General features: G+C 42.9%; 1 protein-coding gene across 2 annotated transcripts in view; it reads left to right on the top strand.

The window, feature by feature from the left end:
* PBX3 (PBX homeobox 3) overlaps positions 1-1,662 on the top strand; it is a 314,870-nt gene extending 313,208 nt beyond the window's left edge. For both annotated transcript variants that reach the window (XM_037797351.1, XM_037797350.1), the window contains one exon: positions 188-1,662. Coding sequence is in view for 1 of the 2 variants with exons in the window: in XM_037797350.1 (XP_037653278.1) it covers positions 188-280 (93 nt within the window). In the remaining variant the exon portion in view is untranslated. The remainder of the gene's footprint in view (positions 1-187) is intronic.
* The last annotated feature ends 12,972 nt before the right edge of the window (positions 1,663-14,634 follow it).

The following is a 14,634-nucleotide window of genomic DNA, read 5'->3' as shown; positions in this document are numbered from 1 at the left end:
TGGATTTGTTTTGTATGCATTTAATCCCACTTTAACACATGCTTCAAACTCCTGCCAGAGTGGGTTTAGAAAGTACATTTTGCTAATGCGTCTTTGCTCTCATGTTGTCATTCAGGTGTTTTAAATTTGGAAGTAGAATTAATTAATATATAGACATGCACCCTTTGAACCGTGTTTCTCCTTTCAGACTAATGGAGGCTGGCAGGATGCAACAACTCCATCTTCTGTGACTTCTCCTACAGAAGGCCCAGGAAGTGTGCACTCTGATACCTCTAACTAATCTCTGGCAACACTTTTCCCTGAGCTGACATGCATTGAGTGCATTCAGAGCAATAGGAGGAAAAGGAAAGCGTTTTTGTAGCCCACCATCTACAGCTTTACTGTAAAACCTTGTCTTATTAGAGAACTTGGTAAATCTGTTTTTTAAGGAATCATAATCATTTGTATTTATACTTAAAAACACACAATGTTAAAAAAAAAAAAAGCACTTTATCCAATTAGGCCAAGATTTAACATTGTTAACAGTCCTGTAGCTATTTTATCATAATTTATTATCAATATTTTACATTAATGGTTTCACAGTTGCCAATTACTTGGCCTTAAGGGTAAAAAGTATAATATATGCTAAAGTTAAACCTCAATTGTTAAAGCAGATGCAAAGATTCACCTCACCTAAATTTAACTTCTGGCGTGTTTTCCATGGCAGACTTTGTCTTTCTTTCATATCACTAATGGAGTTGGAATAAAAGAGCTGCTTGGCAATCTCTGTTAATGATGGTTGTGTTTAAGAATCTTCCTCCTCACATTTGTGTTGTGATCTCTTGTTGTAATTAGATCAGAGACTGGTAGCATCTTTTCTCTCTCTGAGAGCACCAATGCCTGGAGTCTGCTCAATAATGAAATTATGGATCCAGATTGTTCTGAGAGATGATGATACTTGCTGCTGATAGAGGTGAAACCGAGATCTGTCTGGGGTTTTATGGTGTGCGCTGGATGCTGCACAGACTTGTCAAGGTTTGCTACATCCTCTGGGCATTTACAAAAGGCCCTGCTCTATGGAGTGTTGTATATAGTGTAGCAAAAGAGTATTTATACATCTCACCAATCAAAACACAGCTTTATTACCTCATGCGAACTCATACAAACCAATAGAATTTCAACATGTCTGTAGCTTAGAGTGCTCACTTACTACCTCTGAACAATACTCTGTAGTTTGTCTCTCTCTCTCTTTTTTTTTTTTTTTTGCATCTTGTAATTAATTCTTTGTTTCCCTTCATAAAATGTAATGTACATTGTAATCTTTTAAAAGAAAAACCAGGGTTGCATTTGCAACTTTTAAAAACTGAGAGTGGAAACATTGGGTCTTAATTTAACACAGGATGGGTAAAACTGTTGTAAATACTGAGAAACATTTTGAATGTTCTTCATCTTGTTACCAATTCATGCAAAAAAAAAGCGGCAACTAATTGTGATGCATTCAGATTTCAGTATTCAGTACTGTATATTTCACCCTGTGTAATGGGGACTCCTCTCCTTTCTCTTTTTGTATTGTATGCGATTCTGAAACTGATTAAGTCATGAAAACAATTTGTGGCGGTGATTCTAATGTATTAAAAATGTTTCGTGTTCCTTTCTAACTGGATTACACCCTGGATTGAAAAAGTCTTCCTTGTGGTAGTTATATGTAGTTTCAAATATGAATAAACTTTTTGCTTTCATGATTAAATGTTGGTATACTTTCTTACTCCCCAGCTTGAACCAGCCAGTGCAGGGAAAGCAGAAACCCCACCAAGAACCTGGCTGGGGCATTAAATGTGTGACCTGTCAGAAAGGAACTTTGAAATGGTGGTGAAGCTGAGAGTAAAGTAATAGTTGCACCATCATTATGTGACCTCATTTGATCCTTACACTTAAAGTAACACCGTAAGGAGAAAATTATCCCGTTTTTCATAGATTAGAAAACAGAAACTCAGAAAAGTCAAGTGAATGCCATGAGGTCACAGACCTAGGACAACAAAGGGCCAGATCTTGAGCCTGGGTCTCTTTGTCTTTGGAGCTCACATTCTCCTGACTTGTTGATGTGTCTGCTACTTAGATGGAAAGTTTTGTTTTGTTTTGTTTTTAGTAGCCAGATTTTTAACAACTAGATTTTTTTAATAACCAGATTTTTGTTATATTCACTTCTTTCATTTCATAAATCTGTGAGACAGCAGTTAGAACAAGCAAAAGTTTGTCCAGAGCCTTAGATGTCATTAAAAACTAACAAAATGTCTCTTAATACACTTTTTAAAAATCTAAATTTGCAAATTGTAAGACCAACTTAAAAACTCTTGTGTAGATTAAACATTGTGTTTGTTTTATTAAAATTGTTAGAATTTCCACATATTTGCATACACATCTATCACTGATATCTAAATCTTTATAATAAAAGAGGTCAATAGCAGGTAATTGGCCTGTTTACTATATCTCAAGGAAATTGACTCACAGGAAATTAGATTAATGTTAATCAGTTGCAGCAAATTGTCTATGATAAATACAACTGTTTTACTATTTCAGTTGGTAGAGCCAGGCAAAACAAGGTCTAGGGCCACCGGAATTCCCATTAATCTTGAGGCTGTTATACTGTGAGGGTAAACTTTATAAAATAGATTACCCTCCAAAGCTGTCCTCCCTCATTCAGGCTCTCAGCCTGCCTGTAAGAATCTCTCTCATGGCTGAGTAGTTATTTGCATGATTCAATTAGCTTGTGGGTTGGCCTTTCTTGTCTTTGTACATGAAACAATATGCTGTGTGGTTTTGCAAAAATTTCTGTGGAAACATAACACACATGAACATGTAAACTCTTCTCTAATGTCTAAAAACACATACTTACTAAGAACCATCTTGGGTTTTGTCTCCTGCCAGTCTGTGAGAAAAGCACACACTAATTGTAGGCTGGAAATTCATCCATTGACCGGCAGCCCTGAGAAATGTCTGGGTCTGAAGTTTTATTCTGGGGAGGCCTAAATAATAATAGCAGTTCTCTTTCTGTATGCTAGTTTAGGAAGTACTTCCACATGTCTCTTGTCCTCCACTCTTCACTATCTCCCTGGGAGGATAGAAGCATCCTCACCTCTTTCTTAGATGAGGAAACTGGGGCATCATACAGGCCTCTGCTTCAGACTCAGGGGTCAATTGGGATTTGTAAACTGTCCAAGCATGGAAACATGAGGCACAGCCCCCAAAGTTCTTACATCTTACTTCAAATTCAGCAAAATCAATATTTTATTTGACAATTTTTCTCCAGGTGCCTTTCATGGGTCAAGCAGTGAATTAGGGGCTAGGCCCAGAGATGAATGAAACTGGGCTCCAGCCCTTGAGAGGCCAAGACACTGAGCCTAGCCCTTTCTTGTTCAAAAAACACTTAGTGAGGGTACTGGAAAGGCTGATGGGCTTCTCAATCCCAAGACTGCAGAAGGGTCCCAAAACCTGTTCACAAGATCAAAGAAAATAACAGGAAGCCACCTGAAATACCCATTTGCAGGCCTTAACAGCCTGTCCATACATAACAGTTAGATGCACAAGTAGATGTGTGCTTACATGAGAATATGTGTGTGTTTGCAAGTTTCTGGAGCCAGCACATAAGGAACTGCTCAGTCTTCCACATGGATGGAGGTGCACAAGTGGTTGTGGGAACCTCTCCGTATATTTAACCAGGTGGCCTTACAAACCAGGTTAGAACTTCTCTGTAGACTAAAGCTGAGGAAGGTCCTTGTGCCATTCCCTGGCCAGAAGGAGAAGAGAAGAGGGGCTGTGTCTTAGAGGAGCACCCTCCCTGTGTGGGAGATGTGATCTGATCGGTGCCCAGATGACATGGTGTTTTAGGTGTAAAGTATGTGTTGGTGCTGTGAGAAAAGGACTTTCACTGTACTGACAACTATGGTTTATTGAGCATCTTGTGTACACCTGGCTCTCTGCCAGGTGCTTTTCATTCAATATTTTATTTAATCCCCATGTAGTCCCATGGGGTGGGTGCTATCAGTATCCCATTTTCAGATGGTAAATCTGAGGCTCAAAGAAGGAGGCCACCTGTCCAAGATCACACAGTTAATTTAAAGTGCAGAGCTAAGGTTTAACCTGTGACACCTTCCAGCAGCTACTTGTAGCAAATCAGAGAGAGACTCTTGTGAACTTGGGCAATCCAGCTGCCAGTGTGAGTTCCCTTTGGGGGCAAGGTGACCAGAGGGATGATTTTAGAACTTGCAGCTCTCCCACCCACACCTGAGTTTCCTGGGTATCCTGTGGTGTGATCATGACATATGTCACAGATTGTACGTGTTCCTATCTGTCTGTAAATCACAAGGTTGGGGACAGGAAGAGCCCAAGTGGTGGGATGGGCCAAGCCTGACATCATCACTAAAGGAGACCAACAGAGCACCTACCTCAGAGGGTAGTTGAGATGAAGTGCTGAGCACAGGGCCTGGGACATGTTCCCTACTCACAATTTTCTGTGGGCAGAGCTCTGTCTGCTCCTGGATGTGCCCTCTGAGCCTCCATGGGTGCCTTTCTAAGTCGCAGGCTCTGCCCAATTTAGCTCTGGGCCTTGCCTCCTTAGCCCCCTCTGCCCACACAGACTGTTCTGGGTTTGAGCAGTTCTCATCCCCAGGTTTTGGAGCCCAATGGGCATGGCTTTGAATCCTGACTTTGCCCCTTCACCAGCTGTGTGACCTTGGGCAAGGGACTTAACCTCTCTGAGCCTCAGTTTCCTCATTCCCTCTTCTTGGAATGTCCTTCCTCACCTTGTCTCCCCCCAAAATGTCTGTCCTTCAAGGCTAATCCCAGACCTGTCTGCCACCTGCCTCTGTGCTCTCTGGCCATACCCTCTCATCTCCCTCTTCTCCTATTGAACAACCAAACAGACTTGAAGGAAGACAAGGGTCAGGAAAGTGAAGAGTTAGTTGGGTGGGGGGAATTTTGGCACAGGGAAGGGTGTACCAAGGCAAGGGAGAAAGCCTGTGCAAAAGCCAGGAGGCAGGAGCGAAAATAGAGATGCCACCTGCCAATGTTTTCTATGTAACTATCCACAGATTATCACTTCAAATCCTCCTAGCAGCCTCTTGAGGAGATTCCTATTATTATCTCCATTTTACAGATGAGGAGACTGAAGCTCAAAGGGGTGAAGGCATTTGCTTAAATATACAGCCAGAATATGAGTCTAGGTGTGTCCCTGAAGCCAAATTCAAAACCCTTTGTGCCAAACTGTCCCATCAAAGTGCCTCTGTGCTTCTCTCACTGGGTCCACAGGCCACCATACACCTTCCTGGGGCTAGTAAACCTGAGGTGAGAAGTGAGCAGAGAGAAGGAATGGATGCCAGCTCCCCCACACCCCATCGGAACCATTGGCTCCTCTTCCCAGCAGTCTAGGATCCCAGAGACACCCTGAATAGCCTTGGGAAGGCTGCAAAAATGTCCACAGGGAAGTCAGGCCAACTAAAGGCCTATAGCTTGTCCCTGCTGAACCTGGGCACCCAGCCTCATGGGCAGTAAGCACCACCACCTCCCAGCCCGTCTGACTTGGCTGTCATGAACTCTGCCAACGTGCATGGAACCTGCTCTGGAGCTAGGCCTCTCCAAGTACACTGCCAGGTGCCATAGCCTCATGGCCAAGTGGGCATTAGCCCCATCGCAGAGCTGAAGAAACAATGTCTGGGGAGTTTGGTATAGCCCCACGGCTGGGAGGCTGCCATAGCTTAGTGCTTATGAATATGTGCTCCCTGAGACTGCCCAGCTCTGCCTCCTCCCAGCCCTGTGTTCTTTGGAAAGTCAAGTCACCTCCCTGTACTTCAGTTTCCTTAGCTGCCAAGCACCTGCATTCTAGATTTGCAGAGAGGATCAAGCAAGCTGTACAGGTAGTGTCCTGAACATAGCAGGGACTGAGGCTGGCTTACCTGCTCCGTGGTGGTGATTCACACCTGAATCCCCATTCGTGTTGAGGCCATACCACCCCCCATGTCCCCGCCCAGTCCAAGTCCCACTTTACTACTGTATAAAACCCAGGTCTTTTGACACCAGGCCAATGCATCACCCCTTCAAAGCAGTATGGTGTGGTATGAAGAGCTAAGGCACTGCAGTCAGGCCACTTCCGGGCTGTGTGTGACTTTGGGCAAGTCACCTCCTCTCTCTGCAGCCCCAGTTTCCTCATCTATAAAATGGAGATTTTATTCCTACCTACATAATAGAGATGTTCTAAAGATTAAATGAGCTGATGCCTGTGTGGTGCTTTAACTAGGATGTGGGGGGTTCTCTTTTACTTCTTGTTATTGTTACAAGTTGCCGCCAATCTGACCAGAAGAGGATGCCCATTCTCTGGCTCCTTTTGCTGGAAGGGATACTTCCGGCCAGCAGCGGGGTTGCCAAGGGGTGTTGGCTGCCACATAAGTGTCCTAGAATGTGGCTCAGCCTCTTCGAGCCACCCAGTCAAGCCTGCTGCCCACAACCCTCAAGGCTGGCCTGTGGCTGAGGCCTCATCTCTCACCACCATCTAAGAGATAATAAAAGGCTGGTTCTTTTTTCCTAGTAAAATTTCAGCAGAAAGTGTATGCATCATTAAATATGGAAATCCAGAATTTTATTAGCAATCTGCTAGATCTGAACTGACGCCAATTAAACAAAAAAGATATCATTTATAAAAAGGCAGAGTTCAACTTGTATTAAATATGAAATGCAATTTTCTCCTGGTTTTGATTTATTACTGGTGGTCCATTGTTCAAAGAAGCATGTTATATTTCAATAGAGAAATATTGTTTATTCATTAATATTTTAAAACGGGCTTATTGCTGTGCATGGCTCTCACTGAATGAAACTTATGATTTAAAACATGAATTAATAAACACATTTGAAAGTGTTAGACGAGATCACAACCTCTCATTTTTCATTTTCCTGGGAGCATATTAAATTTTTATAATTCTGCATCTAGGGTTTTTTTTTTTCTTTTAAATAAAGATGCAGATTCTGAATTACTCTGCTAATTTCAGGTAACCAGGAGTGAAAAAGCAATATCGTGGGGACTGGTGTCAGGATCACAGAATCCCCAAGAAGACACTCTGGTTTATTTTTGTAATATTCATAAATCAAAATAAATGAGCTTTGTGCGGGAGGCAACGCTGTTCACATGCGTGAAGATGCCGGCTGCAGCAGGTTCGTGTCTTTGGACTGTCTGTGTGTGTGCAGGTGGCTTAATATGTGAGAATGTTCATGCCCACACACGTGTGTGCTCTTGAGAGTGTGTTCACAGAAACTTGCATAGCAGGCTAGATGTTTAATTTGAATGCATCTCAATTGTTTCGTTCGTAGTCCCAAGAATTATTTATTGAACAGCTATTTTGTGCCAGAATCTGTGCTGGTTACACTAGATACAGAGTGAGCTCCCGTTTCTTCTCCCCCCATGCACTTGCCATCTCCCTACCAGAAACTGGGTCTGTCATATTCCCACAGTGCCCCCAGACTGAAAACAATGTCTCCTACGTAAGTGCTTGGGAAATAGTTGTTGACTGACCAATAGACTGGAAATTAAGGGAAGGAAGAAGGGCTTCTGCAAAGATAGGTTGAATTAGACTGGGAGAAAGGCTCAGGTTGGTTGGGGAGCCATGAAGGAAACAGAGGTCAGGTAAGGCAGAAGGGAAGGGTGCATCCCAGGGACAGGGAGAAACTCCCGCCAATGGAGTGCCCAGCCCACTTGGCAGCTCACTCCCTGTCCAGCCCTTGCTGAGGCCAGCTCATTGCAGCTTCCCAACCACCCTGAGACATGTGCTGACACTACCTAATTTTATCGAGGAGTAGGCAGAGGGCTGAGAGCAGGAGGACTTACTCAAGGTCACAGAGTCAGTAAGACTTTACATTTCAGTCTTAGTTCCACACTTCCTCTCAGGAACGTAGGGGAGAGGGAACAAAGTTTGTAAAATGGAACAGTGCAGTTGTGTTGCCCCAAGACTCACGGGGTGGTGAGGATTTAGGGGAGCCTTGAAGCAGCCACTTAGAGAAAGAAGAGCCCTTGGTAGTGAAGAATCACACACACCCTCTCCCAGGGCCGGACCCCAGAGCCGGACCCCAGAGCACTGGCTGGGGAAGGGAACTTGGGGATAAATTTCCCTGGCCTGTCCTGGGGACGGTGGAGGTACAGGATGGTCAGGAAGTCCCCAGGACTGATGCTGCTCTGCTCATTCACGTACAAGAGTTTTTTGAGACCAGAATTGTTAGCACTGGGTATTTGCTCTTGTTAAACTTTCCCAGGAAATGCCAATTTTTCCCAGAGTGGTTGTACCAATTTATACTTGCACGTTCTTGTCAACATTTGGTATTTACAATTTTTTTTTCCAAGCTGGCAGCTAAAGATAGATATATCAATGTAATATTAATTTGAATATCCATGATTACTAATGACATTGAGCATCTTTTCACATGCTTATTGATTATTTCAGTTTTCTCTTCTGTAAAGTGCTGGCTAAAGCCTGGCTGTGCAAGAAAAGAGCACCATTTTCTTATGTTGTTTGTCTTTCTCTTATTGATTTGTAGGAGTTCTTTATATATTCTGATACTAGACCTTTGTTCATTACATGCATTGGCAATGTCCTCTCCTACTTCGTGGCTTGCCTTTTTATCTTATAGCATGTTTCAATGAATGGTAGCACAGTACTTAATTTTAAAGTAAGCAAGTTTATTAAAATTTTTCCTCTATGGTTATTGCTTGTTGTATCTGGTGTGAGGTAAGGGTCAAATTGTCCCCACAACATTATTGACAAGTCCATCTCTCCCCGGTGATCTGCAAAGTCATCTCCATCAAGTGTCCATATGTGTGTGGTTCTGCTTCTGGGCTCTGTCTGCTACTGAACTGTTGTTCTATCCCTGTGCCAGCACCACACTGGCTTAACCACCGGAGCTCCATAAGCAATCTTGATAACTGATAGAGCAAGGACTTCCACCTTGTTCTTCTTTGGGAATGTTCTGGCCATTCTTGGCCATTTGTATTTCTGTTTAAATTTTAGAATCAGCTTGTCAATTTCCATTAAAAAATCTGTTAGGATTTTGACTGAAACTATATTGGATAGGAAAAACATAGAACTGACATCTTTACAATATTGAGTCTTTTAATCCATGAGCAAGATATCTATCTCCATTTATATAGATCTTCTTTAAAGTTTTATTGTTTTCTCCATCAAAATTCTCAGGCTCCTTATTCCTCTGTACCAGGTCTCTCCATATAAAAACTCCAAATTTCTCTTTGTGTCAACTTTCTCCATCTGGACTATGCCCAAGGGTCTGGCCTTTCTCAACAAAGCCCCGTCCAGATGGTGAGGCACCTCCTGAGAAGCCAGGGCCTTGCTCCTCAGACTGTGAAGTCAGGCAGCCCTCCCTCCCTCCTTCCCTCCTTCCCTTCTTCCCTCTCTTTCTTTCTTCATTTTTTTTCCTTCTTTTCTTTCATAGCAGTTTTCTTTCCATAACATTCATGTATATGTCATCAACCTATTCACACTGGTTTTCAACTTTCCTTTCCTTTCCTTTAAAAAAAAAAGTGGGATCTGGGATCTGACACCCAGGGGTGTAAATCTCCCTGGCAACATGGATTATGACTCCCCGGGAGGAATCTAGACCCAGCATTGTGGGATGGAGAACATCTTCTTGACCAAAAGGGGGATGTAAAGGAAATGAAATAAGCATCAGTGGCAGAGAGATTCCAAAAGGAGCCGAAAGGTCACTCTTGTGGGCACTCTTACGCACAATATAGACAACCCTTTTTAGGTTCTAATGAATTGGAATAGCTAGCAGTAAATACCTGAAACTATCAAACAAAACCCAGAGCCCATGAATCTTGAAGACAATTGTATAAAAATGTAGGTTATGAGGGGTGACAATGTGATTGGGAAAGCCATAAGGACCACACTCCCCTTTGTCCAGTGTATGGATGAATGAGTAGAAAAATGGGGGGAAAACACCCAGTGTTCTTTTTTACTTTAATTGTTCTTTTTCACTTTAATTGTTCTTTTTCACTTTAATTTTTATTCTTATTATTTTTGTGTGTGTGGTAATGAAAATGTTCAAAAATTAATTTTGGTGATGAGCACACAACTGTGTAATGGCACTGTGAATAATTGATTGTACGCTTTGTATGGCTGTATGGTATGTGAATATATCTCAATAAAATTGAATTTAAAAGAAAAAGAAATATGTCCTGGATGTCTGCCCATGCTTCTACTTGGGCACTTCAGTTTTTGGTAATGGCTGCGTAGTACTCCATGTGTCATCATTTAACTAACCCCCTACCGATGGGCATTTATGTTTGTGGTTTATTGCTCTCAATCCAGTAAACATCCTTGAACACAAGTCATTGAGAACACATCTGATCATTTCTATAGGATAAATTTATGAAAGTGGAGTCACTTGGTCAGAGGGCACATGCAGTCAAATTTTGAAAGAAACACCTAAATCTCCCCTAAAAGGCTATAGCAGTTTGCACCCTCTCTTTTTCAGGCAGCCTGGGTGTTCAGCACAGCCGCGGTCAGGGGGAAAGCCTGGCTGTCAGAACTGTGAGCCCCCCACATTGACTGTCACCATGGGCTCTGCTCAGAGCAGTTCCCCATCAGGGGAGCTCACTTTATCCCAGATCATCCACTCGTTTTTGCCAGGTCCTCCTGAGATGGAGTATCCCCTGAGATGTTCGTTTGCTGGAAAACACTGGGAAATTTTCTTATAGTGATAATACAAAGAGAAATAATAGTTGCCAGTCACCCAGGGATAATTTCTTTTTTTAACCATTTTTTTTTTGGTAGAATATAATATATATACATAGAAGAGATAACTTTCCAAGTACTATTTATAAGGAGTTAGCAAATTTCAAGGAATGTTATGGGTTACAATTCCACAGTTTCAGTTATTTCCTTATTTTGAAATATAACATATACACAGAAAGATAAAATATTTCAAAGTATGATTTAACAAGTAGCTACAAAGGAAATTTCCAAAAATGTTATGAGTTCTAGCACCATAGTTTCAGTTATTTCCTTAATGTGAAGTGTAACGTATATACATAAAGGTGATAACTTTCAAATTACAATATAACAAGTAGCTATAGAACAAATTTCAAAGGATGTTATGGGTTACAGTTCCACCATTTCAATTCTTTCATTCTAGCTATTCTAATACCCTAGCAACTAAGAAAAAAAAAATTATATAGATATTCAGTATGCATAATCCTTTTTTAATATCTGTCTTGTCCGTTGCTACCCCTTCCTCTAGTTTAATCACTCTCCCAAACTTTGGGGATGTCTAGGCAGTGACCAACCCTAACTTGTTCATGTTGAAAAGGGGTGTCGACATTATGGGAAAAGGGGACACATCTGGTTGATGTTCTTGAAGAGGCTATTGCCTCTGGGTTTTGGAACTTAGCTGTCATAGAAATTCTCTGAAAGATTTAAGTTTCTGGAGAATAAACTTGGTGAGTGACACTTTTATAGAGTTTCAGATAGGGATCCAGGTGTTCTTTAAAGTTTTCAGGACTACTGTTGACTTGGGCTTATCATATTGTGGTCATTTGGCATATCTAGCTGAAGCTTGCATAGGAGTAACCTCCAGGACAGCCTCTTGACTCTATTTGAATTCTCTTAGCCACTGAAACCTTATTTTGCTGCCTTTCTTTTTACCTTTTTGGTTAAAGAGGTATTCTCAATCCCTCATTGCCAGGGTCAGGCCCATTCCCAAAATCTGTGTCCCACGTCACGAGGGAGACTCATTCATTTGGGGGGTCCTGTCCCATGTCGGGGGGAGGGTGATAAATTTATTTGCAGAGTTAGGCTTAGAGAGATAAAGTCCACATTCGAGCAACAAAAGAGGTTTTCTGGAGAGAGGTTACTCCTAGGCATAATTATAGGTGGGCTTAGCCTCCCTTTTATAACCATAAGTTTCACCAGAGCAAGCCTCAAGATCGAGGTCTTGACTTATAAAGTAGGGCATTCCTAAGTTCACATACCATGTGTTCTGTCCACAATAATCCATCCATATCTCACATTATCATCACTTAATTGTACAATCCGCATCACTCTCCATTTAAGCAATTCTCATAACCCAAAATACCTCATAGATCTTTTCAGCCCTTAATTATTTGTCCCTAGCATTTGTGTGGTACTAGTATGGTATTCCGATTGATTATGGTCCCTAGTATGCAACAGGTAGATTTTTCCCATATACCCTTCTGTTTTCAAATCTCTGTACCAGTATCATACCTTAGAAGTACATTATGAAAGCACCTATCTATATGTGTAGTGCAGATCTGTGGGATACATGTCTTTAAACAACTCCTTTCAATCCTGTTTGCTTTCAATACTGCTCTGACACTTATAATCCAATTAACAAACAATCATCACCCCTATACATTCCCATACCTTTGGATTCACCCTCATTAACATATCTGAACATATTAATTATCATTCCCCCTCACTAGCTTCTATCACTAGGTCCCCAATGTTCCATATTATAAGACATTGATTTTACATTGTTCAGGGAGTTCATAGAAGTGGTAACATACAATATCTCTCCTTTTGTGTTTGACTTATTTCACTCAGCATTTTATCTTCAAGGTTCATCCATGTAGTCATATGTATCAGGACCTTGTTCCTTCTTACTGCTGCGTAGTTTTCCATCATAAGTATATAACACATTTTGTCTATCCACTTGTCTGTTGAAGGACACCTGGATTGTTTCCATCTCTTGGCAATTGTGAACAGTGCTGCTATGAACATCGGTGTACACATCTGTTCGTGTCACTGCTTTCAAATCTTCTGGGTATATACTGAGAAGTGGAATTGCTAGATCATAGGTAATTCAATAAGAGATAATTTCTTATGACCAAGTCCTGGGCTAAGTCCTTAGTGAACATCTTCTCTTTTGGACTTACTAGCCCCATTTTGCAGGTGAGAAAACCATGCACAGAGAAGGGGAGCTTCCTGCCCAAGCTCCTGCCTCCAGGATCAACCTTGCTGTGCCTGACTACAAGCTGGTGAGCTTAACCCTCCACCACCTGCATCTCTGCTGAGCCTCAGCTGTGGGAAGGTGGCAAGGATACTGTTCTGGTTTGCTAAATGCTGCCATTTGCAAAACACCAGAAATGGACTGGCTTTTATAAAGGGGTTTATTTGGTTGCACAGTTACAGTCTTAAGGCCATAAAGTGACCAAGGTAATGCATCAGCAATAGGGTACCTTCACTGGAGAAAGGCTATTGGCATCTGGAAAACCTCTATTGGCTGGGAAGTCACATGGCTGGCGTCTGATTGCTCCCAGGTTGCGTTTCAAAATGGCGTTCTCCAAAATGTCTCTGTATCAGCTTCTTGGGGCAAACTCTAGGCTAGTACCTCCAAAGCGTCAGCAAAACTCTGCTTTCAACAGCTGTCTTCAAAATGTCTCTGTAAGTTGCAGCAGCAAGCTCCTTCTGTCTGAGCTCTTATATAGGGCTCTAGTAAACTAATCAAGGTCCATACGGAATGGGTGGGGCCACACCTCCATGGAAATTATCTAACCAGAGTTATCAGCCACAGTTGGGTGGGTCACATCTCCATGAAAATAACCTTCCAAATGTTCCAGTTTAATCAGTACTAATACATCTGCTCCCAAAAGATTGCATTAAAGAATATGGCTTCTTCTGGGGGACATAATATATACAAACCAGCACAGATACCCACCCTGCCTCCCTCACAGGCTGCTGAGGATCAAGGGAGCAAGGGGTCTGAAGACCTCATGGTCTTGGGGTAGCTGCTGCCCCTCCAGGCCTCATGGCTCCCCTTGGGGAAAGGAAGAAGGTGGAAGGAGCCAAGACTGTAGGCAAAGAACAGCCAATCAGTTCCTTTAAAAAGCTTTTGCAGGATTCTCACCAGCAACTTCCTCTTATGTCTCATTGGCCAGGAAAGTGTCATGTGACCACCTCTAGCTGCAAGGGAGGCTGGGAAAGCAAGGGAGGATAGATGTTGAGTGAGTCTCTGGGCAAAACATGCTACTGATGATGAGGGAAGACACACAACTGATGGTTGTCCTCAGTGTGAGTGTGTGGAGGGAGAAAACAGCCTTTGAGGAGGCTGAGGAGGCTGAGGAAAGTGGTGGGAGACAATGCAGGTGTGTGTGTGGTGGCCACATGCCGGGGGAGCAGTGCATGTTGGGAAGGCAGAACAAGAGCAGGAATGCTGCCAAGAAGTTGGGTGAGGTAAGGACTGGATTCCGGGACAAGGAGGGCAGCAGGGACCTTGCCACAAGCAGCGGTTTCAGGGAGGGGAGTGGAGGCGGAAAGTAGGGACACGGATATTGTGAAAGGCTTTGGGACGGAGGGTGTGAGTTGGGAAAGCCTTCCTGGTGCTGACTGGGGGTTGGGGGCTGGGGCTGGGGGCAAGGAGCCAGGCCTTACTGCCAATCTCTGGTGAGCCCAGAGTTTGGAGAGAGCAACACCAGACCTTGGACTTCTGAGCCAGAGCCATGCAGATGCCTCAGACAGTTGAACCCTGACAAAGGGGCTTTGCCAGGCCTGGGGACCCCCTGCCCAGCCTTGCCTTCTGTGGAGGGACTAGCAGGAGGCAATAAATTAACTAAATCCCAGAGAGGGGAAAACCCCAACCTGGCCATCC

The sequence above is a fragment of the Choloepus didactylus genome, chromosome 10 (assembly GCF_015220235.1).
Source record: "Choloepus didactylus isolate mChoDid1 chromosome 10, mChoDid1.pri, whole genome shotgun sequence".
NCBI lineage: Eukaryota > Metazoa > Chordata > Mammalia > Pilosa > Megalonychidae > Choloepus > Choloepus didactylus.
Note: the sequence above shows the minus strand (reverse complement) of the source record. Positions and strands in the feature narration are given on the sequence as shown.